Source organism: Siniperca chuatsi, linkage group LG16 (genome assembly GCF_020085105.1).
Source record: "Siniperca chuatsi isolate FFG_IHB_CAS linkage group LG16, ASM2008510v1, whole genome shotgun sequence".
In the NCBI taxonomy this organism is placed as follows: domain Eukaryota; kingdom Metazoa; phylum Chordata; class Actinopteri; order Centrarchiformes; family Sinipercidae; genus Siniperca; species Siniperca chuatsi.
In genome coordinates this window covers 22,786,215-22,811,703 of record NC_058057.1, presented here as the reverse complement: position 1 = coordinate 22,811,703, position 25,489 = coordinate 22,786,215, and the positions used below count along the sequence as shown (strand labels likewise).

Here is a 25,489-nt window from a genome sequence, read left to right as displayed (position 1 = left end):
AGAAATTATGAAGCGGAACCAAACTTTAAATTACTACCTTCGATAAATGATCCCCAGCATACGGTACAATGGGTAAATGGGGTTGAGGAAATTGATTCCCCCTGTGGCAGCCTGTGCCAAAGAAATTAATCAATAACATAAAGCATTGGCTTCTACAATTGGATTTTCTGAATACATTTTCTATTCCACAATAAATGAATCCATTCATGTCCTACTGTATCTTTGAATAGGAGAGCATATAAGAGTCGAAACACTCTGACTATGAAATGCCTTGTTTGACACTGTAAACAGCGTTATGTTCATGTTCGGTGTAAGAATAATGTGATTAGCACGCAATCTTTGAATTTAGATGAAAGAAAAGATTACACAAAAAGCAGCATAGCTATCTTTGTTGCATGCTGAGTGAGTGCTGATGGTGATTTACTCCTGATTATTAATCTGATTATCAAACAAATCATGCGAATTTAGGATATTAGGGATATCAGGACTCTTTCATTAAACTATTTATCTGTTGTTTTTTTTTTGACAATAATCAGGTTATAATGTGCATGTAAATTGCAAAATGCACACAGTGCCTCCACCGTGGTCTCCATTAACTCCTGAGAGAAATATCTGGCTCTTTAGCACTGCGTTCTAACTAGCCGCTAACTAAACAACTAGCTAAGTCGTTTTTGCTGAAAATAGTTGCCTGCCACTGCTTGAAACTGGTTAGAGTTAACCAAAACAGTAAAGTTGTGGGCTGTAAAACACTCAGTGGGTTTGTCACTACAAACAACCCCTCTCACATTACACATAGTCATTTGAATCATTTTTCATTTAAAAATATTGCAGCTTTCAAAAACTACTTATAAAAAGTTAGATGCCGTCTGTGAGAAGCTCAAAACACACAATAGGTAAATTGGGGCAGATGTGGGAACTCACACAGACACACGTAATATTCACAACAACTAAAGAAGGCCAGGATTGCAGGCACATGGCATGCCGAGTGTTGGGTGGGTATGGGAATAGGGGAATACACATCCTCATGGATAAGTGGAGCCAGAGTGCTCTTTAGTGTTGCTATATCCATCTCTCTGACACCGAGCCCCCTGACCAGCCATCTCAGGTGGGCTTAGCGGTATTTATGGAAGCACGAGGTCTGCCCTTATGGAGGGTCACAGAAATAAGCTCAGTCCTTCTGTTTCATCTGTGCTTTCTTGGCAAGAGCTATCCCACCTTGATTTTTATGAAATTACAGAAGTTGCTTTTATTACTGCAATGTTTGCAGCCAATTTGGTCTACCAATTAGAATCATTTATTCTTTCGTGAAGGTCTAACAAAAGACCAATTGCACTGTGGGAAGTGTAGGACTTGCATTTTTGGATCATAACCCGAAGTAAGAGGTAGTAGTCTTTAAATAGTGGCCTCTGTTTTGCCTCCCTTCTCTGCGGGGTCGTTCACACCTTGAGAGTGAGGTCACATGTGGGTTAGTCCACGTGGCTGTGAGAGTTGTTAGAGTCACATGAATCATTGTGTGAATGGGTCTTAAACTGCCTGGGAAGGGATATGTTTTTTCAGTAAAAGCTGGGGTCTGGTGAGTGGACAGCTTTCTGTATTTTTGTGACTGTCTGCAGACTTGTGTCAATATCTTATTACCCTTCACTCTATTGCATCTGCAGGTGTCATTAAAGAGGTATTGCATCGTCCGGTACTGGCCTTAAAAGAAATAGCAGACACATAGTTGCCAAGCATTGACGAGGTATTCTCTGTGAGAGCAAAAGAAACAAATCCAATGTTCCGAAGCAAATGAGTGAAAATCAAATGAAACCATTGCTGCCCATTAATTAATAATATAACAATAGGCATGCAAGATATCGACAGTGTTCATGTGGCTTGTAACAGACAGCACACTAATCAAATTTAGGAGGTGATATAGTCATTTGCATTGCTCAGCAAGACCAATAAAAGCGTGGCCATGGCTATGTCATATTCTAACCAATGTTTAAGTTTTAAAAAAATGCATACGTAAAATTATGAATAAGCAGTCAGAATGCATTGCATTATGTGTGTTTTGCTGAATTTAAATTTATATAAACGGAGAAGGATGGTGAAAAAGAAAAAGAGTGCGTTGGAATGTTTCAGACACTTCAGCGCTTTGGATGTAAAAAGAAATAGATGGTTTAAATGTTTCAGTTTTAGAATTCCTCCCAGACTTTTCTCATTATTTTCTATGGGGCCAAAAAAAAAAAATCATGCAATTTTACAAATTTAACAAAAGTCATACAAAGGATTGCTTCCAAAAGTAAGAGCACACTTGCCCTCAAGGAGCTGCACATTTTGATGTGTGCACCAGACAAAGGTTGTGATATTGTGATACCGGCTTTGAAGCTGCACAAAATTATAGCGTTCAATCAGAAAAAACAAACAAACAAAAATAACCTAATGATTTAGCATAAATAAGGTTTCAAGGTTTTAATGGGAGACACATTTTATTGCCAGGTATAATACTATACTACTAATACTAATCTAATACTATACCTGGCAATAAAATGTACTATCTAATACATGTTAATGCACCTTAAGAGAAGCTTTTCTTATTATTATTTGGCTCTACCCAGGAGTGCTTCCAACACCTCTGCCTCTGAGAAATGTTTGCATTGCAACTCTTCTCCTCACAAAATCAGGTAGTGGCAAAGAATGTGCACATATTTATGTTCGACATTATCTAAAAAGAGAAACAATTAGTATATTTTAAATGGGCATCGTTATTCCGCTGTTTTTTGGTCAGTCTAGTCCCATTCATCATACTCTCCACTGTAAAGGTATGTCCTTACGTGTGCCGTAGCCTTAAAGCCCATTAAAAGATAATTGTGGAGTTATTTGCTGGCAAGGGCAGCCGACATATGTGTGTGTAAGTGTATGTGTGCCAAACCAGCCAGATTCTCAACAGGAAACACATTGGAAAGCTAACACACACACACACACAGCTTAAAGTAGCTCCACAGCAAACGTAACAGCACAACTTTGCACAAACTAAAGTAAAGATGTAACTTGAGTCATCAAATCAAGATATTCTTACAGCTCCTGAGGCCACTACATCTGAGCAGTAAGTCCAACTTTTTCAAACTATCAGGCAGAAGTTGCAACTGCTTTGCCATCAAAAGTTATGGGAAGGTAGCAGAGTGAGACCGTCGTACACACGGCATTGACGACAAGTTATTCCCAGAGCAGCAGCATTGGAGATGGCAGCAGCTAAAATAGTGATTTACTGCTGTGGCATAAACCAAACTGCCCTATATTTCCATCTATCCCTCAATCCCTCCCTTCTTTCTCCCTTAGCCCCTGTGTCCACAAGTCCTCAGAGAAAGACAAACATCGATCTGAGTTACAGCCTCAGTCTGTTGAGAATCACTCCAGTCTGTATGCATATCAATACACACCCACGTATACATATACACAATCCGGGCCACTTTCTCCTCACTCTTTGCCTGCAGCTTTAAGTTTCTGAAATCTGCTTCAATAGCAGCTTACAACAAGTATATATTTTTACATATATTATTGTACATTTTGCTTATTCTAACCAGCGATTCAATCTATATCATGAGGTGAGCTTGTAAATGTGCTGCTTTTATGTTTGCTGTTCTAAACAACCAGCAACCAGCCTCTGGTCTCTGATATTTATATTCCAGGCAAACTCTTGGTGGCAGAAGCAACAGCTCACTTGGAATAAACTGAAGAAAAACTTGGAACTTGCACAACTGCACTTTCAGCTACATTAAGAGAAAATCACACTGATTGACAGGTGATCTTTGGCAAGAGCAGTGAAGAAACACCACTGCAATTTCTTAGTGCCAACGATGGGGAGAAAAATAGTGAACTTTGTTGATTGACACTTTAAAAACCAATATTATTTATTTTCTTTCCTTTCATTTTCCTTTATATTTTTCCCATTTGGACAACTGCACTCCCCAACACCTGCCCCATCTATCATTCTCTAAGTTATGGAACATAATTTGGGGGGGCTTTGGGAATGTAAAAAGGAATTATAATGTTGCCATGGAGGTGGTTAGTTAGCTGTGAGCTACAATTTGAACCCTGTTTTGTTAGCCTATATTTGTTTACATTTTAGAAAATTGGCTGTTAGCAGTTCCTGTGTGCAAAGTACCCATGGACAGCTATGACTGGATTACTTTGATACTGAAGAAAACTTAAAAATGTGATGATTCTCCGGCAAATTCTGGGGTTACAAGGAGCTTCTTTTTATTATGATTTCTAAGCGGATTTATGAACTTTTATTCACAATGGAATCAGAGCTAATGATATCATAGTGAAGTGTAAGTCTAAGTATATTATGCCTGTGCGTTTGACAGATTTGACTGAGTTCTGACTCAGAGGAATACGAATGTTGACGCAAATTGCGGCAATTGGGCGCCAAGAGTTTTAAAGTACCTTAATTGCCTCCATGAACTGTTTGTTTACAGTGTTGATAAACAGGCCAAATCAATGGGCCAAACTACTCAAAATTACCACTAAAGCTGGAGTAAGTAAGTAATTAAGTAAGGAGCCATCTATTGAAAATGAAATTCTATTTGGGAGTAAGCAAACCAATGTTGTATAGTTGAATTTATCAATAAAATAAAACCTTTGTCTATTTTTCACATACATACATTTTCTGAATGTTTCCTTAAGGTTTTTGAATTGGTCGTGTTTGGACAAAAGTTGTAAGTGAAACTACCAATTACAGCAACATCCAAGCAAATCAGGCCAAACTCCTACTGTGACGAGATCAACACTTACCCAGTATAGCATAGTAAAAAGGGAACTGGGCAGGGTCACTTGAGTACTGGGGAAGTGCATAGAGACCACCAGGTAGGGAATTCCACAACAACCGGTTTCTGGACACATGGGAGTCGACGCGGTCATGGATGATCTGGACGGAAGAGACAGAGGAAGTACAGCAAAAACAGAAGGAGAAGAAAGCATGTGATGAGAAAGATGAGGAATAAAAGAAGGAAATTACAAAAGGTCAAGAACAAAATACGAAAACACAAAGGCAGTGAGGAAGAGGGGAGAGAAAATATGAGGTGGAGTGAAGATAAGTGAACATATGAAGGTGTGACAAGAGGAAAAGAAAGACAAATATGTGATTAGTTCAATCATTTCCTTTTCTTCCTATTTGTCTCTTTATTTCAGACACACGGCTTTCCAAATTTAACAGAGTTAACTTAGAGGTGCCAGTCACTCAGTATCCATCCATACAATTACTGTATAATACAATATAATATCATGTCCAAAGAAAACCATGTACCTCCAAATTAGGCATTTTAGAATTTGTCAGATGAACCTCTTTCCTTTATGGTTCAGTTCTCTTGCTTCTTAAGCTAAATTAACATTTTAAAAAACATCGTGTTAGGTTAAATATATTGTCACAAAGCTGAAAACAAGGCTTTTTTTTGGGGTACATGGAAAATGTATGTTTTGGAGATTTCACAGTTTTCACAGGACAAAAGAACCACACATACACACTTAAAGTACTATGTGGAATTGAATTTAAAGCCAATTCAGGAATAAACAACAATGGAAAATGTATTCTATCATGATTATATTTCTATTTTCTATGATCATATCAGCTCCAGAAACAATACACTGGCCGTATGAGCACAAGGGCAGATCATATGGCTCATTCAAGATAACACAACCTTCCTCACAATGGCCTCTTTACACTCTCTCCCCTCCAGACATGCACTAATATTTGGAAATATAAGTAGCCAGATGTTTAGCTGCAGCTGGTGCTTGGGGAACTCTCTAGAAGGGGACTGACTCCACAGAACAGACCTGAGATACTTGAACTCCTTCACTTGGGGCATCAACTTACTCCCAACATGAGGAGTCCATTAGTTATTTAGCTAATATTATCCATCTGGCTTGTTACCAAAGGTCAGGTTAGTTGGTTGAGTGTTGTGAGCGTGAGTCTTCAGGGGGCCTTAGAGGAAGACCAATGACACAACTTCAACCTGCTGCTGGGCCTCTGATACACAGATGTCTAAAGTTCAGCAACAAGGATGTCATTTGTTTCCTGTAATTATACTCAGGTATCACTATTCATTTTAAAATGACATAGTGTTATAAAAGCTTTAAAATGTGAAGCTTCTTTAAGGACTCTGTTCACATGAGTGGTGGAAGGATTAAAATCCTTTACTTAAAGGGACAGTTCAACCCAGTTCAACCCAAAATCAAAAATACATATTTTTCCTCTTACCTGTAGTGCCATTTATCCATCTAGATTGTTTTGGTGTGAGCGCCAAAAAAACACATTTGATAAACTCAACAGCAATGTCTCTTTCCAGAAATCATGACCCGGTTACTCAAGATAATCCACAGATTTGTTGTGAGCAGTTTCATGTAGGACCTATTTTCTTACTACCAATAGATCCTACATGAAACTGCTCACAATAAGGACTGTGTTTTATCTTGAGATGAATTTGAAAGAAATTTTAAAGTAAAAGTACATACACATTAGACTGCCCCTTGACGTTATTACAGAGCGACAAAGTCCAGCATGATCAGGATCGTTCCCTAACTTATTCCACATGTTTTTACATTATTGTAACCATAATGACGACGGTCCCCTAACGTTAGCGAAGTACTTATTTCAACCCAAACTTCGATGTTTCCATAAACCTACCCAAGTTGCTTTTGTGTCTAAACCTAACAAAACATAACCTTAGCCATTGCGACATCATAAAACAGATTTATTGTTCAACGATGACTTGTAATGGTTTCAAAAAGCACAGACAAATGATGTCGCCCGGCTGATAGGGCCGTCAGACCAGAAAACCTTCTTTGTGTCGTTCTAGAGGACATGGACAAACAACGTATTTTGCCGTTTAATTTGGAGGACATGTTGGAGAGTATTGTTAGCAAAATGTCCTTAAAGGATCAAAAGTAAAAGTTAAATAGCCTCTTTGAGTGTTAAACTGTTACATATTATATTAATGAATTACCATATAAAGTGTAAGTAGCATTTTACAGTTTTTTTATACTGTTAGATAGTTTAATCTATAACAACGTATCATATGTTATAAGCTCTTCATATGTTTTTTATCTAAAATCTTAATTTGTAAAGTAACTAGTAGCTGCAAATAAATGTAGTTGTGTAAAAAGTACAATATTTCCCCCTGAATTGTAGTGGAGTAGAAGTATAAAGTAGCATGAAATGGACATACTCAACTGAAATGCAAATACCTCAAATTTGTACTTAAGCACAGTACCTGAGTGATTTTACATACACACACAAGACACATATGTGTGTCATGGCAGGAATGAAAGAGTGATACACACTCACAACCACTAGTTCTGTTTTCCTCTTTTCTTCCTCTCTCATTTAATTCATTTTCTCTCCACTAAAGGTGTGAAGGCTTAATTTACTTGGTGCTAAAGTGTTATTACGCCATAGTAGCATGATTTATCAAGTCAGCATGAGATAAGCATATGCATGAGTGTGTGAATACTAGTGTTAGACCTACAGTATGTAGGATTTTCAAGGCTCATTGCTGGTCTTTTTGTTTTTATGCTGCTGACAGCCAATAGAGTGACTGGAATTACATTTATACAACTGGAAACCAAAAAACCTTTTCTGATGTCATTTTTTTGATGGACTTCTCTATAGTTTCTATCTTTCTCGCCGGATGTCTCTCCTTGGATTACAATCATTACAACTTTCTGTTTTACAGGACATAATGGGGCATAATGTGCAACGACGGTAATAGTCCAATATCATGGACATGCTTATACATATATTCTCATACATATCTATATACAACTCACCAAGAAGCAACTTGAGATATGAGCAACTTATGATCCCTACTGTTAACATTTTTGGCATTGTGTATATTTTGGATTTTGGATATCTGTTTATTGATATTTTATATTTTGCGCTCTTTATATGTGCACTCTTTCCTACTTTGTACTGCAAATGCTGCACAACAATTTCCCTCGGGATAAATAAAGTTCTATCTTCTATCTTTTGACAGAATGACATAAAAAATGGTAAAATACATTATAGCTTTTAAATGAAGCTCATAGCTGACAGAAATAGTTTTTATAGTTTTAATCTTTAATTCTAAGTTTCTTTATCTAATTTTAAGTGACCACTAACTAGGGGATTTATTGTGAAGGTGTAAAGAATTTAAAAGTAACAAAATGCTCGACTATGTTTTGATTTGAACGATTTTTGATAATTGATAAGTGATATCCACAGTGAGTAAGATTTTTAAAAACAAGACTACTTTGACTTAAATAAAATATGTTATTAACATTTTCAACTCTACTTTAACATCTATTTCATTTTAAATACATAGAGAAACAGAGAACAATGTATGGAAGAACACATTGTTTAGGCATTCTGGTTTTCTTTTTTTTCCTCTGACTCCAGAGTTGTCTACTGATCTGTGGAAAATTGGCTTGGCACACACACACACACACACACACACACACACACACACACACACACACAAACACAAACACCTCCTGACACCAACTGTCAGGCTTGCAGTATGTGGTACAGTTATCAACAACGCCTCATTTCACCCATTTAGCCTGGTGGCGTGCTGGCTCTGAGTTTTTAGCACATCTGGCCAGCAGTATATGGCTGTCAGTGGGCTTCTGTCTAATTTCATACCCTGCTAGCATTGTTTTTGCTGTGATTTGAAGAGAAAAAAAATGCTGCAGTTTGAGTAATGTTCATATTATTAAGCTGTACATACAATATGACATCAATATTTGATCTGTTAACAGACAGATTCATATTCACTCTGAATATATGGCCCTTGTTAAATAGTAGGCTTCACGCAAACACTTAAACATACATACTTAAACATAGTGGGCTCCTTGGTAGAATGACACATGTTCTACATTTCTATTACTCTAATCCACTGAATATTTGTTGAATGCATGACAGCTTAAGGCAAGTACAGCAAATCCTTATCTTAATCCTATATTTGAGCATTTAACATCATTCTGTAATTGCTACTTGTAGCTATAGTTGTTAATGTTCAGCTAAATTTACACTGGCTTGCTTTAAATCATGAAGCTTGATTGCTTGGTTGATTACACCAAGTTTAATATAAGCCACTTAAAAGCACAATGCGTTATAGATAACGACTAAATCTAAATTGGTAATGTGTTCTGATGCTGTTACAGGGATTTTTTCCCCCATTAGTAATATTTATACTCAATTATAATTACTTAAGCAACTCTCAAACGGCTGATTTTTTTGCAAGTGCAATTCATCAAAACATGTACTGTATGACAATTAACTTTAAATTCATGTGGTGGGAAAAAATACACCTTAAAACTTTATATTTGTACTCATGTACACACTCATTTCTACAACATCTCAGCCATTAAACTGTGGACAAAATACAGTGATTCTAAGTTCATTCTCATGTGTATGCAAATAACTGATGTCCCATGTTAGTAATTATATATCAGATTTTGTTTAAAACACTAATCCTGTCTGAACAAGCCTGAAGTTGAGTTATGATGGAGACTTCAATGTTATTGCAATGAAGGACATGATGATAGAAAGTGATGGTGATAATGCTTTTAGTATTTGTGGTAGAGGTGATGATTGCAAACAATTATGTGTGCTACAAGAGAGATGATAGTGATTGTACTGATGTTTATGTGATGATGATGCTGCTGCTGATGGTGGTGGTAATAAAGAGGATTATTATGTTCTGTGTCTGTATTCAAAGATGCTACAGAGAGCAAATAGTCCCTGAGGACTGAATCAAGGCTGTGAGGATGTGAACTAACAACAACAGAGAATAAAATGAGAGGAGGAAGGCTCTTATAGGCCAATGAGACAAGTTCATTTTCTACACTTGAGCTATAGCGAGGACATTTAATGAGCCAGCCTCTACCTTTCTAGTCTTTGGAACAGGAATATACACCCACATACACATAGTGCAGCCTCTCTAACCTGAGGGCTGCCAGGCAGCTCAGACCTCCTTCGCATGTAGCACTTCACACTGCCTCTCATGCTCACATTGTATTTGGATTTCAGGAATCAAAATGCTTGTTTTCAGGCTATATGTTATGCTAAGATCAATGTTACTTTTCTTTGTCAAAGTTTGTCCGGCCCCTTACTGATATTTACCAGGGATGTTGGTTGTATTTCATTAAATGTTCTTAAAAGAAGATAAAACAAATTAAGGTCTAAGGTGTAAAGTGTTTTTAATATTTCACTCTTCCTTATACAGCATGCTAATAAGATGGACTAATTATTCTTCATGTTAATTCATTGCCAAAAACCCTATACAGTAGCAAATGTCTCAAAATTGGCTCTCTGTCCAATAGTTTTCAAGTTTGTTCATGTAACCATTACGCAGTAAACTAAATAGAATCATTTAAAGCTGAACTAATCAATACTTTTATTTTAACACATTATATTAATGGAACACCCCAGTTATAAAGGAACTATACTCTGTGGTTATTATTAGAAGACTGCTTGTTCTGAGCAGCTTCTGGGTGGAAATGTATGAATATGAAGCCGAACATTGCTGGAAAAGAGGGGGAACATTCAGCTAACCTTCTTTGGATAAAAATGGTCAAAAACCATAACTGACAACCGGAGGAAGATTTCTTTTAAAAGTTTATCTTCAGGAGGTGATGCATAGCCAGCGGCAATGTACAGTATAGAACAAGACATAGCAGTTTGGTTGATTAAGTAAAGCTCTCCTGACAACACTGAATCCAAAACTCCAATTAAGACAATTTTTTTCAAGCTTACCTCCAGTGTAGTTAAGACGATTTTGGCTACAGAAGAAAAGTAGGCGTCCCAGAGGAACTGAGTCTGCTGGCGGAGAGCCAAGATCCTGTTATGGCCCACAGACCGGGTAATAGAGGGAACCTGGAGGAAGAAAAGCAAGAGGACACACAAAAAAAGAGTGAGATAGATTACGTTAGATTTTAAACAATGTTGAGTGAGGGAATGAGAATCGGTGTGTGGAGAAAAAGAAGCGTAAAACCAGGCAGACAGGTGGGGGAAGCATAAGTAATTTTGTAGACATGCAGAGAAGATTAAAGGGAATTCTTCCTTCCCTCAAGACTCTTTTACCCCCACATCTTACTCTGTCCATCAACTAGCTTATCCCCAGGGTAATATGGTAACTAAACCACCTGCTGTCCATCTCTCATACTGTATTCACACCTTATGGTAGTGTGTCTACCAGAAAGGGCCAGTAAAACAGGTTCATATCAATGGATGCTTCAGAGCAGTGGTTCCCAACCCTTTTTGTCTGACATGTCCCCAAGTACCCCTTCACTGACACCGCCTGTCATGTTCCAAATGTATTCTTTTAAATCTTTTTTAAAATTGGACTCTATTTAATATTTTTAGATGTACAAAAGTGAACATTTTTACAATATTTTTCCATACACGACAGTGAACCTTGGAATTGTTGATGCTTAGACTTGGTTTCTTTTTTCAGTGGGTTTGGTTCAGTTTGCATTCACACTGACACGACATGGAGGGACAGGAAAGTTACACATTTCAAACACTTTTCTATTAATATTAACTATCTATTTCACCCTCTCCGCTTGCTTGCTAAATAGTTCTCACACACTCTCATTGGCAGCAAGGGCTGTTCAGGTGTTATAGCTGACGCAGCTGTGTAGTCAGCCTGTTGTAGCTGGTAGTTTGTTGGTTATTTTGACGATAAATATCGTGAGGATCAGTCTCACACCATTTTGTGATCTTATTCGTGTGTTTATTTTTCCTTCTAAATGCAAATATGTGAATATGTTTATATATTTTCCAAAATCATAATGTTTTTTTTCAAGTTAGCTGAGCTACTCCACAATCTTTTCACAAACCCCCTGGCAAGTAAAGAAGTACCCCCTGGGATTGGGAATCAATCAGTTAGTCTATAAAATGTTAGGAAATATTGAAAAATGACCATCACTGGAGCCCAAGGTGACGTTTTGAAACTTGCTTTATTTGACCAATCAACACTCCAAAACCAAAGATATTCAATTTAGAGTGATACAAAACAGAGAAATCATCACATTTTAGAAGCTGGAACGAGAAAATGTTGACTTCAACAACTGATCTACTATCAAACTTGTCAGCAATTAATTTTCTGTTCATCAATTAATAATTTCAGCACTACAATGGAGCTTATTTGTCAAATCATTCCAGTTGTTATGACACAGAAACCTAATTAAGATTCAAGCTTCAATGAGTCAACTTTTCATCTCTGTAGTATTGAATCACCTTGCCATACATCATATATTGCTCCAGAAAGATATTAATCTCTGGATACATTTCAAGTTGTGTTTTTGTGCCTCATCCTGTTCAGCTACTTCAAAAGAGTTCTGCAACAGCGAAGTACCAACAAACTACAGACCTGCTCAGAGCCCAAATATCCTCTTCCTGGTGCACCAGAGGCAAGCTGAGGTCCCAACTTGCATTGTCATGGAAGACATGAGCAGCTGGCTTGTGGCTTGCAGCAGTAACACCCTCAGGGAGAGGCAGTGGAGGGATGAAATCAAGGGAGACGAGGGTCCTGGCAACCTGACCAGGGAGCTAAACATCCTGATATGCCAGGAAGACGGAGCAGGATGCTCTCTTGATGCTCTATTTGGAGAAAAACAAACTACCTCCTTGATGAGGTCAGACGTGCCCTTAGCTGCCCCGCTCAGATTGACAATGAAGCTGAAAAGGGAATAAGCAGCCTTGTAGCCAATGTTCCTAAGCGGTGGTGGATTTGGAGCCCAGGACTGCTGTTCTGGCCACAAACCCAACATCTCTTCACTGATGGTTATAATGCCAACCTGTCGAACATGGCCAGCGGAAAAGCCACTGTGGTCTAAAAGAGACACAGTGACTGATGGTGCTAATATTAGTTTGTCATGAACAACCAGAGCTGATACGCTGGTCGCGATCCAGGCGAAGGTTGGAGGCTCTTAATCAGAGAGTTCTGAGCTGCTTGGCTCCATCTCTCACGCTGGGAGCATGGAGCTTCTCCTCAAGTTGTAGAGCTTCATGGAGCCTAATGAGGCAGCTGCAATGAGTCTGTCTTGGATGGTTTTTTTTAACTGATTTTGAAGTTTAAACCAATTTTATATCCCCACACACCCAAAGGTTGCTTTGTTTCCTCAGGCAAAAATCAAGTTCAAATAAATTCAAATTAAAAAGGAACCCATGTAGCCTATCCATAAATATTTGTGGCTGCAGTTACGACAGATTCCTCACCCACTCATTTCTATGAGGAACGGGGTGAGATGTCAACAATTCTGTCTGGCCAACAGTCTAAATCACAATGATGTAAAACTGAGAAAAGGAGCATATACTCACATTTGAAAAACTGGAACCAGAGAATTTTTAGTTCTGACACGTAAAATTGTGAGGCTCTCCAATGTTCAGCCAGTTTGAGAGTGAATAATCTTGACCTCTGATTCAGGAAATACTGCTTGTTTATATGCTTGTTAAACTACAAGGCAAAATAATACAAGTAACAGCAAAGAAGGGTAACTTAGTACATTAGTAGAGGTAGTGACAATAGTGATAAAAATGCGGTAATGATTTTCAGCTGACAACCCTGCAAATGCTTTTTTCCTGTCCTCATTGCTTTTTGCATTAGCATGCAAGTAAATTTAGCTTGGCAAAATCCGGTCTGACCGTGTTCTGTCATTCGCGGCGCCTATGTTTTTCCCATGTTCAAACAATAGTTTGAATTTTGAGTAAAATTGACAGCGGTAGTGTTTCCTGGCACAAAAGGACACTAGTCACCGCACTTGTCCTGTAGTGACACACAGTGAAGAGACAAAGGCAGGCAGGCAGGCATGTAGAATGCAACTGATGTATGCACCAAAGTCCCTTTAAGTAAGTACTCTTTAAAGCCCAATTAACAGTTAAGCTACAGAATGTTTGTGTTTAAATATGATTTTTCACCCCTTTTGTAACCAGTAAATTGGACACAATATACAATAAAAGTTTTTTCCAGTTTGTGAAAAACAAAGAGACCCAGAAATCAGAAGAGTCAGAAGACACAGTATAGGAGGTTGTGTTGCTGTTGACGTCACTGAGATCTGTCGACAGCAGAGCAAACTTTAATTGTTCAGCTCTCTGAGGTGGAATATAAACAACACCAATCAAATCAGCTCAATTCTCTTCCATTCGATTGACTCTAATAGTGTTTATGTTCCTCAGCAGGGGCATTTGTGTGTGTGTGTGTGTTTTTGTGTGTGTCTGGGTGTTGTGCATGTCTCCTCTCCACAGGGGGAACAGAAACTCTACATATTAAACAGCCAGGTATTGCAGTTCTCAGTGATGTAATTGAAAGTAATGAGATTCAACTCTCTCAGCAGGTGTTAGAGCTCCAGTGTGTTGAACAGTGAGTCTCTGTGTGAGTGTGACAAAGAGACAAAGAGGGCAAGCATCCAGAATCTGTTTACCAACCACAAACATGTTCTTGTTTATTATTGTATTTTTATTATATTGTATAGATGTTGTCATTTAGACCAAATAATTAAATGGTTTCTTGGTATTTTGCATTTAATGACTTTTTAAAGGTGCTTAGTTGCAATAAAGCCCAAATCCTGAGCTTGAAAGAGTCCATTCTGACACTTCCTTTCCAGAAACTGATTGAACTCTTACCACCTTGCCAGCTGTCTCAGTACTGCAGAAAACAAATTAAGCAGCTTCAAGGTGTCCTGAAAGTATCAGGAGCTTTGTTTAATAAAAAAACAAGAATAACCTTTTTTCAATGCCACACCCATTAACCTGCTCTGTACGACTAGTACGTATTTATTAAAGCTTACAAAAAAGCACATGTGAGTTTATCACATGTAAAACACCTTTTCACATCTAATAAATGAACATAAAGGCAAATTAATTTTTTGGGCAGTTTACATGTAAAAATTGTGCTGCTTATGTAAGGAAAAAAAATGTTACATGTGAAATGGGATTTTATGTTTATGTGAACTATATTGCTTACGTGAAAACATACATTTGTGCTTTTGGGGTAAAAAGTTATTTTATGAACTATATGTTTGATATGTACGGAGCCCCCTAAAGGTCACGGTGAGAATTTTTTGGAGGACTACTTTTGCATTCCCTCGCAATATGTTTTGCATTACCTCGCAATACTTTTCTTCTTCCATTCCTTCAGAGCCATATGTCTATTTCCACTCAGCTGCTCCCAGCGCAACGCAACAGTATATCAGCTCATTGAACTTTACTTTGAACTACTGCTCATTAGGCATGCATGGTTAAGTAATTAGTGAAAGTAAAATTAAACAAATTTTTAGACCAAGAGGTCCCTCCAGAAGAAAGCAGTACAGTAATCTGCAGGATACTATTGGTTTCATTCGTGAACAGTTAGTGTACTCTGTACTGTACTGAACCCCAGTGGGGTTTCCCCTTTAGAAATGGTGACGTCTCCAGGGGCGGAATAACAGATGTGCAGGTGAATCTACCTCATAAAGCTAATGTGCTGTATTTGTATGAGTCAAAAAAGCAACAAACAAGAAGGTGACTGAAATGCTGCAAACAGAGTCTGTGGTTCTGTCACAGAAAGAGCAGACAGCATTGAACCACTTGCAGAGATACATCAGGAATGCAGACCAACGCAAATTGGAAAGCTTCTAGTGTTTTTGCACAGGGTCCTCTGTTCTTTGCACAAAACAAATTAAAGTAACCTTTAATGCTGAAACAGGTTTTGGTAGAAGGCCTGTTGCTATAAGTGTAGAGCAATAATTGTGCAATACATGTTCTATCTGATAACTTCTTTGTAATGGACATCACATAAGGTGAGGTGTCCATAAACAATACTTAATGCATTAACTTGGGAATCTCCACACTACCTTCCATTACAAACAGACATATGGCTATGGAAGAAGAAATGTATTGCAAGGTTAACGCAAAAGTATTGCGAGAGAACGCAAAACGTATTGCAAGGTAACGCAAACATATTGCATGGGAATGCAAAAGTATTAATAATCTATCGATTATTTTTCGGATTTACCCATTTATTGTTGAGTCTATAAAATTCCAGAAAGTAATAAAAAATGTCTATCACCATTTCCCAGAGACCAAGGTGACATCTTCAGATTGCTTGTTTTGTCTGGCCAACAGGCTAAAACACAAAGATATTTATTCTACAATTATATAAAACTGAGAAAAGCAGCAAATAATCACATTTGAAAAGCTTGAACCAGAGATTTTGGGCATTTTTGCTTGTTAGAAATTGAATTGATCATCAAAATTGTTGCAGAAATCTTTTTCTTTCACTAATGGATTAGTGATTTAGCTTTAATTTTGTCCCCATATTTGGAACACCTTTGGTTTCTGTATTATGCAATTTAAAAGACAAATACAATTACAGAACAGGGAAGAAATTGAGAAACCTCAGAGCCACTGTACAGAAATATGCAGTATAATAGGCCCATTTAATTAGTAATAAATACAGATTTTAATCAAAAATTTAAATTTGAAAAAGCAACTGCCCCAATTCTGTTCACTTCTCTTATTCGCTTCCCTCCCTTCCTTTCCTTACTTCCTCACAGTTATTTCTTGTTATCATACAATCATAGTAAAGGAGAAAAACACAATTCAACAACAAGCAATCTTCCCCAGATTGGAGGGTTAAAATGTGCCAGAGGTTGCATGGTGTGTGTTCAAATGAGACATGTCATTGAGTATATTGCTCTCTACGCCATATGGTGAAAGATTTGTGCAAAGCAGTCATCATGTTTTTGATTTTATCGAGTTGTGTACTCACAAATGTCAGGTTTTATCCTGAAAGCCTTGGAATTATTTGTTGTTATCCCTGCCTCTATTTCTTTATTAATTCCTCATATGTCTGCATTAAAACTAACTCTGTAATAAATGTGAACACCCTCAGTGTTTCACCCCGTCAATACATAATACTTGCTTCACACATATTATCATAACCAGCAATTAGCACGCTTTCAGATAGATGGTTTTGTTTTGTTGAAGGAAACAAACCGAAAAACAAAACCTCTAAAAACATTAGTGCATCATTGTGGGTCTCAGTAATGTTTAATGATAAAAAGGTGGCTTTATTTCATCTAAAAGCCAAGTTTGTGAGACTTCTAGCAATGGCTTGTCTGCTATTGTGTGATTCACAGACAAAAATTTAATTACAATCATTGCTATGTGCTTATAGAGGGCTGATGGGGGACCAGGGACACATTAATTAAAGGGAGACACATACAGTCTCCATCCCTCAACACACACACACACACACACATTTTCACACTTCTGTGTTGCTGTCCAGGGGGCGTTATAGGTCATGCAGGTGGCAAGTAATAATATAGAGAGTAATTAGAGATTGTAAATATCACATGCTCTGCCCGCTGCCGTAATTAAAGGGAATAGAAGGAGATCAAATTGTAAAATAAATCAGTCTTAGACAAAATTCCTGGTGGAGGTGTGAGATAAAATTTTACTACATGTAAAAGCACACGACTGCAATTAGATTTCCCCTCTTCTCTCAGTTGAACTGAAATTCTACTCGTCATACGTGTGTTGATAGATGCTAATAGCCAATCATACACTCAGGTTTCCTGGAACTCAGGTTTCCTGCTTGGGATAATTAATATTTTCCATCCATTATGTTTGTGCAGTTTATGGCACAAAAACAACTCCTCATGTTGATAACACTAAACTCGCAGTTGGTTTGTTTCCTACCCACCACATGCACAGTGCAGCACCCATTTACAATGTGAATGAACCAAGCCTGTATCACTATTTATGAAATAAATTAATTTCTCCTCAGCTTCTCTAACTGAATACATCAGCATGTGTAAAGGTTTAAGTAGAAATAGCTTAAGCTTAAATAGAAGTATCAAGCTGATACAACTGTTGTGGCAGTTCTGTTTGACGATGGATTGACAGATTGTTTTGGGGCACACATCTGTTCCCAATGGTTTTAATAGCGATTCCTGATCTATGTGTTGCGCTTCTGTGTTTGAATCAGTCCCAGCTGGATCTTTGTGATTGCTCTCGGGGATCTGGAGACAGAGATGACAATTATATTAAGGATGATTTTGGCATTCCACCACCCAGACACTGGTTACACAGTGTGATGAAGGTTTGCCCTCTTCATCCAGGTTACTCTGTGGTAGCTTTTACTAACCTCCATCCACGTACCGGCTGTCGTATATGTTATGAACAATTTTCTCTCTATCTATCTCTACATGTCCCTTCTTGGTGTATTCTGTTTATAGTATTTTTTCATTTGTTCAGTCTCCTGTATACTTGCTGTAAAACAAATACATATTTATAATTATACTATACAATACTCATACTATATGATATATTATGTTACTATATTACTATACTATATTATACAGTACTATATTATGTTAATATGTTATAGTGTTTTATTACGTATATGTGTACTACATCATATTTCTATATTAACACAGACAAACACAAAGTATAATTACTTAACCATATTATTCTGGTGTTATAGTAGATGGTATCATATTACGCTTATATATACTACACTTTGCTCACTTTGCTGCTACTAATCACACATCTATGTTACTTTTCTTGAGACGGTCCTGCACTTCTATTCCTATTTTTATTTTATATACTTCTAATTATTTGTTTATCTGTACTTATTTCTGTCCATGTGCTACTGCAACACCTGAATTTCCCCTCTGGGGATCAATAAAACCTTATCTTATCTCATCTTAAAACCCATCCATTCATTCAACCATCCATCCTATATCCTTCCATCCCCCTCCATAATTTTTCAGTACCTGTAACAGCAGTCTCTCATCTCCAATGATGGCGGCTTTCCTCCAGTCGATGACTTCAGAGAAGGGAAGCTCCCAGCCGTTACTCAGAATAACCGGGATACAAGCTGCCTGTTAGGAAAGAGACAAGTGAGAGAAAAAGGATCAGTATGACAAGAAATTACTCTTTTTGGGGACTGGAGTGGAATAAATGATAGTAAGCAGCAAGCTGCTTTGATACAATTTTTTCGAGAACCTTGGAAATAAAAGACGTTTAGAGATTGGACGATAATTATCCAGGAGGGTAGGATCAAGCCCAGGTTTTTTTAGGACTGGTTGAACACAAGTAGTTTCAAAGTAATCTAAGACACAACCAGTAGACAGCGAGCTGTTCAAGATAGATAGCAAAAGGGGCGCAAGACAATCCATAACTTCGACTAAAAACCTAGTTGGAGTTATGTCAAGAGGGCTGGAGGATACTCTCATAAGAGACATGATGTCTGTGAGTTCAGGCAGAGTAACAGCAGAAACTTTGCTCAAAGAATCTGTGAGCGGGTGATCCACATCTAAAAATGCAGGATTAGGGGAAACACCAGATCTTATCCACCTTTCCAGCAAAGTGCTATAAAAACATTTCATCATCAGCATCACAATCAGGAGAGGCACAAGGAGAGGCTGGGTTAACTAACTGTTCTGAATAGCAATCTGGGGTTGTGCTGGTTGGCAGAAATAAGTGCAGAAATGGCATGTTCTTTCATCTTTCACCATCCTATTATAAAGGAATAATAACTCATTGCCACAAAGTGGACCTGAAGACCTGATTTCCTGGTGAACCTAACCTCGTGTGTGTATGCTTGTTTTAGGCAAATCGTTTGTCTAGATTCTTGAGTGAGATGCAGTTAATGGACACACGAGTTTAGTTAGTTTTAGTATATTTTAAAGTTTTATTTTTCAACTCTTTTAAAGTATTTGATGTTAGTGTTACATTTTCAACTCTGCAACAAATCATGCATGGTGTTTTTCTGTCAAAGGACTGTTTTGCCTCAAAGAAGAAGTAATAAAAATGTTCTCTGTTGACAAGTTTTCACAGCTTGACAGAGGGAGAAAAATCCCAGCAACACAAAGTCTAACCAGGAGTTTAAAGCAGAGCACTGGGAGGGATCTATTTTTCCCTCCACTGAGGGATTTATCCTCCTAGGTAGTTTCTGTCTGATGAGACACTTTCAAAGTGTTCCAAGTGAGAGTTTTGCAGGAACAAATGGAGTTGCCAAAGGGATTAAGGACAAAATAAAGTGTATTTATTTATTTTGCCTGTATGCATTGGTATTTAGAGGATTCATTAATGTCACTTAATTCATCAGGAGCAGTTTTCATTTCCCACAGGAGCTCTCTGTGGTGCTGTAAATTCATTTTACGATGAGGCTCTTGAAACTGTTCATCATTTGTGGTTAATGGAGTGGACTTGATTGTGCACTCCACGGCGCTATTAAACTGTGTTTTTTAAAGGGAAGATATGCTGTTTTCTGGACAATTTCTTTCACTTACATATTTTATGCCGCATCTATAAGCCTGTGGTGTACTTTCATTATATTCACCATTATATAACAACAACAACACTTAAAATGTCCTTATATTTGTGTACAATACATTGAGAGTACCATTCATTACGTTTTCATGTACTGTGAATAAATGTTAATAATAAGAGTTTTTTAGAAGAGTCCAGGATGTCACACGTCAAATGTATTATGGCCTCACTTTAATACTGTATGGTATGATTTGTATATGTAGTCTCAAGCAGTGTCAGAGAAGAGTTAAAAAAAATTCAATAGGTCTGGTATTTTCATTTAAAGTTCAAGTTCGACTGGATTCTCAATCAAGTGAAGCTGAGAGATTAAAGGAGATTCACAAAATGCCGAGTGCATGATCAGTGACCTGTCTGCACAAATTCTCACTGCTTTGATTAGTCTGGCTTTGAGAGATGACTTTCTCTTTTTTTCTTGCTTTTTTTCGCACTGTCATCTTCTTACATGTCTCTTTGTTTTTCTGTCCTCTCATCTGCTGTCCTCTGATTTTTGATGATTAGTATACCTTTGCACTTCTTTTCCAGTTTTCTTTTCTTTTCTCTTTTTCTTTTCTCACTTCTGGCAAACAGGTCTAATTTATTGATCCATTAAAATAATTGGCATGCAATTAAAATGAAAGTTGAATTAAAAGTATTGCCCATTTTTTCTGCCAATCATTCTTCCCATTCCTTTGTGCATCTTTCCTAAGAAAATCTCCTGTCTTTTCTAATGTCACCAGAAAATTCAGCTTCTGCTAGCTTGTTACGTTTGATTAAAAACAGTGAACATTATGGCGCCAATACGTGCCAAATACAGACTACAGAACAGCTGGTGACACCTATGTACTGTTTGTTTCTTTTAATGTATAATCTGACACACTTACATCAAATTGATGTTCATTAATGTGTGTCGTCTGATAAATAAACAAATAAAGTAAGTAAGTAAAGTCATGTAAAGTAAATGCGCTATACTGAAAGGCATCAACTGACTCATTTTATTATACTCCAAGCTGGTCTATTCACTCTTCTAGCTAAACAGCTAAATGGTCAAATCAGTTTAATGCAGGATTTCCAAAGAATATTCAAGAAAACTAAAGTACAGTACTGAGTAGAAACATGTATACAAATCCTTCTAGCTCTTGCTAGATGAGTCTCGAAGGTGGAAGCAAGCACGCAATCTATTTATTTCTAAACTTAAGTATGCAGTCTCAACAGAATATATAATTGGAAAGTGGAAAAAAAACAAGAACAAGGAAAACAAGACACAAGGGCAGAGCCAGATACTTAATGTTAAAACAACAGACACATATAGAAACAAGGTGCTAATGAAAGATGAGCACATCTGTGGTCTGAACACGTGTATAAACATTCTCTTTCTTTCTCTGTGGTGCATCTTCAGAAACAGGCCTTTTCTGTGGCAGGGAGATGACAGATTGTCAATAGTAATAAGATCAGCTGTTGGTAAGAGGAGGCCAAGGAACTCTTTGATTCCTTGTAGTTCCCTGCTGGAGATCCACAGGCTGTCTGACAAGCCTTTATCATGAGAATAACAGTGATGAGGAATATAACTACTTACTTTACTTACTACAGTACCAGTGTCATGTTGTTGGTATTGTCTCTGTGAATCTGAAGTATTTAATGACCTGAGGAGGAGTTTATATTGTTAAACTACACACACGTTACACATGGTGTTTTTGAAGGCTGATTCTGATATTTTTTAGACTCATTATCTTTCAATTTGACTGGTTTTATGCATGAAATATAGAAACATAATAACAGGTTGAATCATTTCTCCACCAGATTTACATCCTGACAGTGTGGAGAAACATGTCATGGATTGCAGCATGAACATATGACAGATATTGATACAGTTTTTGATGGATACTGAAAATGTTGTCAGGCAGTTGGGGTTGCATTTGGGAAATGAGTCATGACCTCAGTGTTTCTAATCTCTAAAGAGTAATTTCGAGGTACCCACTTAAAACACACCATATGTGATGTCATAGGTATGCAGTCTCCTGTCAATTAAAGAAAACAATGACCTCTGAAAGGAAAGGTACTGTACACGTAATTTATGTGCTCAGTGTAGATAGGGCTCAATAGAATGTCCTGCTGAAGGAGTTAACTTTCACTTCAATTACGTAGTTTTGGGTGCATGTCAGATTGTCTAACAGTGTTTGAAACACCATAAAACACGTCAGAATTTCACTATGGTGACAGGCTTTTTGTCCAGCCTTCAACTGTGGCAATTCAGAACGGGTATATGGTAAATAATTTTACCTTTAGGTTGTATGACACATCATACAACCTAGTTTGTTTAAAACATACTGAACCCTTTACTCTCACTTATAGGCCTGTAGTATGTTCATACCTTGCACACACAGACAGATCTACAGTACGCAATCACATAATCCACAGCAGCACAAACAAATATAATGTACACACACACACACATACACATACCTGCAGGGCCTCTAGGAAGCGGAAGGATCCGAGACGTCTGCCCCGGGGCACCAGGCAGAAACTGGAGTTATGTAGCAGCTCTTGGTAGTCAAATCTACACAAAACAATTTAAAAAATCAGGTTAGAAGATGAGAAAAGAATACTTCAGCAAGCAAAAGAAGAAGAAATTACGTACAAAAGGAAAGGGGTTTGTTACATGAATAAACTTTTCCTTGTGTACAAGCTCATCTATGGTCCACAAGATTAATACACTATGTACTCTGAGGGGTGGGGGGGAGACTATACATCTCTAATTTAGAGCAAGAAAAGACAAAGACAGGACAACAGAGAGACACTGAGAGAGCAGAGGATAATCAAACTTTCAAGAAAGCACTCTTTGAAATTTCTTAGAATCCAGAAGGTGAAGGCATTTTCAGGACATTTTCCAGGTGATAATAAGGTCTAGAGAGCTGAAAGAAACAAAGGGCAAAGTGAAAAGTGATTGTCAAACCCTGAATCTATGTTTCCACGTTGCCATTTCCACAGCATCCACACACATACAGTTCAAAGAACAGTCAAAAGTGGCTTACTCCTACATGGCTAGCAAAGACGTTTTCAAGAACTTGATCTCATAAAATGTGTTCTTGTAGAAGGCAGAGTGGTAGCTTCTGCACATCAAAAGATATACGTGGATAAATAATGAAATGTGATGGAAGCAGTCTGCAGCTGTTATATAATCAAACACCAGTGGCCCTTAACACATTTCATCTGATCACGATAAGAGAGAATCCTCCACGCAGGGTTACCTTTAGTGAAGGTTTCACTCAGTTGTGCTGGGGAAAACTATTGATCTGACAGCATGGTGTATCAAGTGAAATCAATGCGAGTGTTTGAAGGCCATTACTAATATTTCACTGATAAAATTCTTTTAATGCGAGTTAGCAGCCCCTTGGGGAAAGGCGAGGCCGGTTTCACTGAAGGGTTAGCCAATTTTGAGTAATGAGCGCATGACTGTAAAGCTTAGAGGAATCCATCAAAAATCTATTCAAAGTATCAAACACTCACTCTCTTTAGCTTGTCCCTTCATGGAGGACAGCAGCTTGGATTTACAGCTGTAACAATGGATTTCAGTGGTGACCCTGGGTCACGGAAAAATAACGTGTCAAACCGTATTAAAGTGTCACTAGAAACTCCTGAAACGACTCCTGTAGTGTAACGGCAGTTTAAAAACGCACAGAAGCAAATAGTTTGCACAAGGTAGAGAGCAAAATGAAGAGCAGCACATATGATAATGATACTGAGCTGGAAGCTGAAATGGTAGCAATGGGATTACTAGCAGGTATGGAAGGACCAGACCCTCCAGGAAAACCAACAACAAGGTCAATGAACAATACAGAGACCTGAATTATGCAAAAAACACATTGTAGCCACAAACAGACGCAGATATGCCTTATTCAACTGTATACATGTAAATTCAACAAAGCAGCTAGCTAGGATGCTACGGACTACATTGGAAATAATCACTATTCATTTTCTAATCTCGGTACTATAATCTCTAATAAGATACTTGTGTTCAATGTATTTACTCTACACTACAGTACTGCTTCCATGTCGCCCTATTGCCTCCTCATACTGTAGCTTTGAAGTTCCAACAATAGTTGCATACTGTATTTATTTATAACTTATCGGTGAAGTGAAGACTGTTTGGGATATACTGAACATACACAATCATTAGGAGAGAAGTGGATAATGCTGCAGGAGTGGTTTGAGACGATGCTATGGACATTATGATATGGGGTTTTTTTGCCACTGGAATCCAGTGTAACTGCTGTGAATCCAAGCTGAGAACAACCGCCGTTATCAGAAAAATATACAGCTACAAACTTTCGAAAGCCACCTTTCAAGCCAAAAGGAGGTGAGTGTTAGCTACTCAAAACATAGCTTTTAGGTGGAGTAAAGGAAAAGACTACAATATACTGAATGTTGGCTGTTCAGTTGCACAGATGGACAATCGGGTGTTCAGTCACTTGCTCAGTTCGAACCGCTTTGGCCACCAGTGTCATAAACAACAGCACATCCTCCTCCAGAGGCTGCTAGGCCGACATTTAGACTTGTTGCTTTGTTTTAAAAGGGCAATTAAAATTGCCAGTGCACAATATATTTCTCGAAAGTTAAAATAAAAATGTTTCTACATTCCTAATAGCAGCCTTATATTAAGCCAGTGATAGTTGGACTGTTCCACACTCCCCCTCAAAAATAGTTTTTCATGTCACTTCTATCTGTCCAAAGTCTGTGATGCTGAAGCTCTGGTGGCACTGTGTGTGTGTGTGTGTGTGTGTGTGTGTGTGTGTACACATGATCTCAAGGCTGGCCTGAGGAGATTTCAGATTGCAGCGTAATCTGTCTGGGGATCAACTGTCCCCACAGCCTTACCACTAGACACCTGTGTGTGTGTGTGTGTGTGTGTCTGTGTGTGTGTGTCCACCTGTCTGGAAAGCCTGCCTCTATAATATGTATATATGATAAGTCTTTGTGATGAGAGAACATTTGGCATATCACTTACTGTCACTGCACTGGTGTGTGTGTTTGTGTGTAATTGTGTGTGTGTGTGTGTGTGTGTGTGTGTGTGTGTGTGTGTGTGTGTGTGTGTATATGAAAGACGAAGAGAGGAAAATAAGATGTCAGGTGTCCAGTTTGTCACCCAAAGACAAGGTCATTCTCACTGCCGCT

At 37.9% G+C, this 25,489-nt stretch overlaps 1 protein-coding gene across 2 annotated transcripts in view; it reads right to left on the bottom strand.

Annotated features, from left to right (window-relative positions):
• The window catches only part of LOC122862811 (exostosin-1), a 232,205-nt gene that overhangs the window by 27,217 nt on the left and 179,499 nt on the right, over positions 1–25,489 (bottom strand). For both annotated transcript variants that reach the window (XM_044168517.1, XM_044168518.1), the window contains 4 exons: positions 22,781–22,874; positions 18,781–18,888; positions 10,775–10,894; positions 4,777–4,909 (listed from right to left, as the gene is read on the bottom strand). In XM_044168517.1, the coding sequence (XP_044024452.1) occupies positions 4,777–4,909; positions 10,775–10,894; positions 18,781–18,888; positions 22,781–22,874 (455 nt within the window). The remainder of the gene's footprint in view (positions 1–4,776; positions 4,910–10,774; positions 10,895–18,780; positions 18,889–22,780; positions 22,875–25,489) is intronic.